Consider the following 2,285-nt stretch of genomic DNA (forward strand, 5'->3'; position numbering starts at 1 on the left):
TTTCTGGAAATAAATTAAAGGTACTAAAATAATTAATAGTACATAATTATCAAATTAAACATATTGGATCTAATTTTTATAGATATAAACGTAATTAAATCTAAAAGAGGCTAATATTGCAATTATATGCAATTTAGCTTTAGAAATACTAAATAAATTTATAAAAATATGCAAAAAATACATTAGCTATATTTTAGTATAAATATGAGAGTCCAATAAATGAATCACCAAGAATGAAAATTTTGGGAATAATTATTGGGTTTTTTCTGGATAAGATAGGGCATAATTTAAAAATCTTTAAAAATTAAGGTAAAATAATAAAACATTTGGATATACTTATATATGCATACATATGCTATTTTTAATGTATTTTTCATATTAAAAATATATAGGAAAAAATTGGGTATCAACAAGGGGGTGGTAGGAGTATGTTCGGGCCATACCAACAGGCTCACCTCCTCTCACGTGGCTTCAGTTCCCGCAGATATTCTTGGAGAAGTTCGTTCCCTTCACTAAGAGAGAGTATCTGCATAGTCAATTTGAGCGCCTATAATAGGGTAGTATGACCGTTATTCAGTATGAGATTAGGTTTGTGGATCTATCATGCCATAGAGATATTCTGATCCCTACTGAGAGGGAGATGATGTAGAGATTTATAGATGGCCTCACTTATGGAATCAAGCTAGAGATGGACAGAGAGACTGAGGATGTTATATCTTTCACTCGGGTTGTAGATATTGTTACGAAGATTAATATATAATCAGGGTAGAGAGGCGGTATATGAGAAGAGGCCTCGTCATTTTAGTAGTTTCAGTGGTGCCTCAGCTGGAGGCAGGGATTCATTTGGTAGAGGCCATCATATCAGGTCAATTCAATCAGCGCTTCACATATCACATGGTTTTTTGGGCAGTCGTGGTTCTTATGGGACTCATCTTAAGAAGCTAGCATACAGTTCACCTTCAGCTCCGATCAATGCACCTCCTATATAGATTTATTAGGGTGGTCATCTAGGTCGATAGGGTCAGTTCCATAGTTAGCAGTCATATCAACCGAGGACTTGTTATACTCTTGGAGATCTGAGGCACATCGCAAGATTTTGCCTCAGGTCACAAAGTAGGATGTCATAGCAGGGAACTCGTGCCATGGTTCTGGCACTGGTTGCTCCATTACCTACTCAACCATCTAGAGGTAGGGGTCAGACAACCCGAGGTGGTGGTCAGGCCGTTAGAGGTGGAGGTCAGCCAGTTAGAGGCCGTCCGAGAGGTGGAGGTCAGATTGGTGGGGCTCAACCCCGTTGCTATGTATTCCCAGCTATACCCGAGGCGAAGTCGTTTGATGCGGTCATCATAGGTAGTGTTATGGTTTTCCATAGAGATGCTTCAGTTTTATTTGATCCGAGTTCCACTTATTCCTATGTGTTATCATATTTTAATTCATATTTGGATATGTCTTGTGATTCTTTGAGTACTCCTATTTATGTATCTATGCCTATTGGAGATTCTATTATGGTGGACCAGGTTTATCATGCTTGTTTTGTCACTATCCGGAGCTGTGAGACTAGGGTTGACCTGCTATTTCTTAATATGATGGATTTTGATGTGATTTTGGGCATGGATTGGTTGTCACCATATCATGCTACCTTGGATTGTCATGCCAAGATTATGACATTGGCTATGCTGGGGTTGCCTCGATTGGAGTGGAGAAGGACTCTTGGTCACTCCACTACCAAGTCCATTTCATATGTGATGGCTCGGCGTATGGACGAGAAGAGGTGTCTGGTGTATTTGGCCTATATTTGTGATTCCAGTGCAGAGGTTCTTTCCATGGACTCAGTTCCGGTGGTGAGGGAGTTCCCAGAGGTGTTTCTTACTGATTTGTTGGGTATACCACCCTGACAGGGATATCGACTTTTTCATTAACTTGGTTCGGGGCACTCAGCCCATTTCTATTCCACTGTACCATATGGCCCCAGTTGAGTTAAAGCAATTGAATGAGCAATTGTAGGAATTTCTTAACAAGGGTTTCACTAGACCTAGTGTCTCTCCTTGGGGTGCACCGGTGTTGTTTATGAAGAAGAAACATGGATCGATAAGGATGTGCATACACTATTGGTAGTTGAACAAGGTCACTATCAAGAACAGGTATCCGTTGCCGAGGATTGATGACTTATTTGACCAACTTCAGAGATCCAAGGTGTTTTCCAAGATTGAATTGAGATCTTGCTACTATCATGTGAATATTATAGCATCAGAAGGCCCTAATAAAGCTTTTCGGATTCGGTATGA

General features: G+C 39.8%; 1 protein-coding gene across 1 annotated transcript; it reads left to right on the top strand.

Annotated features, from left to right (window-relative positions):
• Positions 1–1,142: 1,142 nt before the first annotated feature.
• On the top strand, positions 1,143–1,895 carry LOC138878361 (uncharacterized). The gene has a single exon (XM_070158029.1). The coding sequence runs from the start codon at positions 1,143–1,145 to the stop codon at positions 1,893–1,895; it is 753 nt and encodes a 250-aa protein (XP_070014130.1).
• Positions 1,896–2,285: the final 390 nt, after the last annotated feature.

Source organism: Nicotiana sylvestris, chromosome 9 (assembly GCF_000393655.2).
Source record: "Nicotiana sylvestris chromosome 9, ASM39365v2, whole genome shotgun sequence".
NCBI classification, from domain to species: domain Eukaryota; kingdom Viridiplantae; phylum Streptophyta; class Magnoliopsida; order Solanales; family Solanaceae; genus Nicotiana; species Nicotiana sylvestris.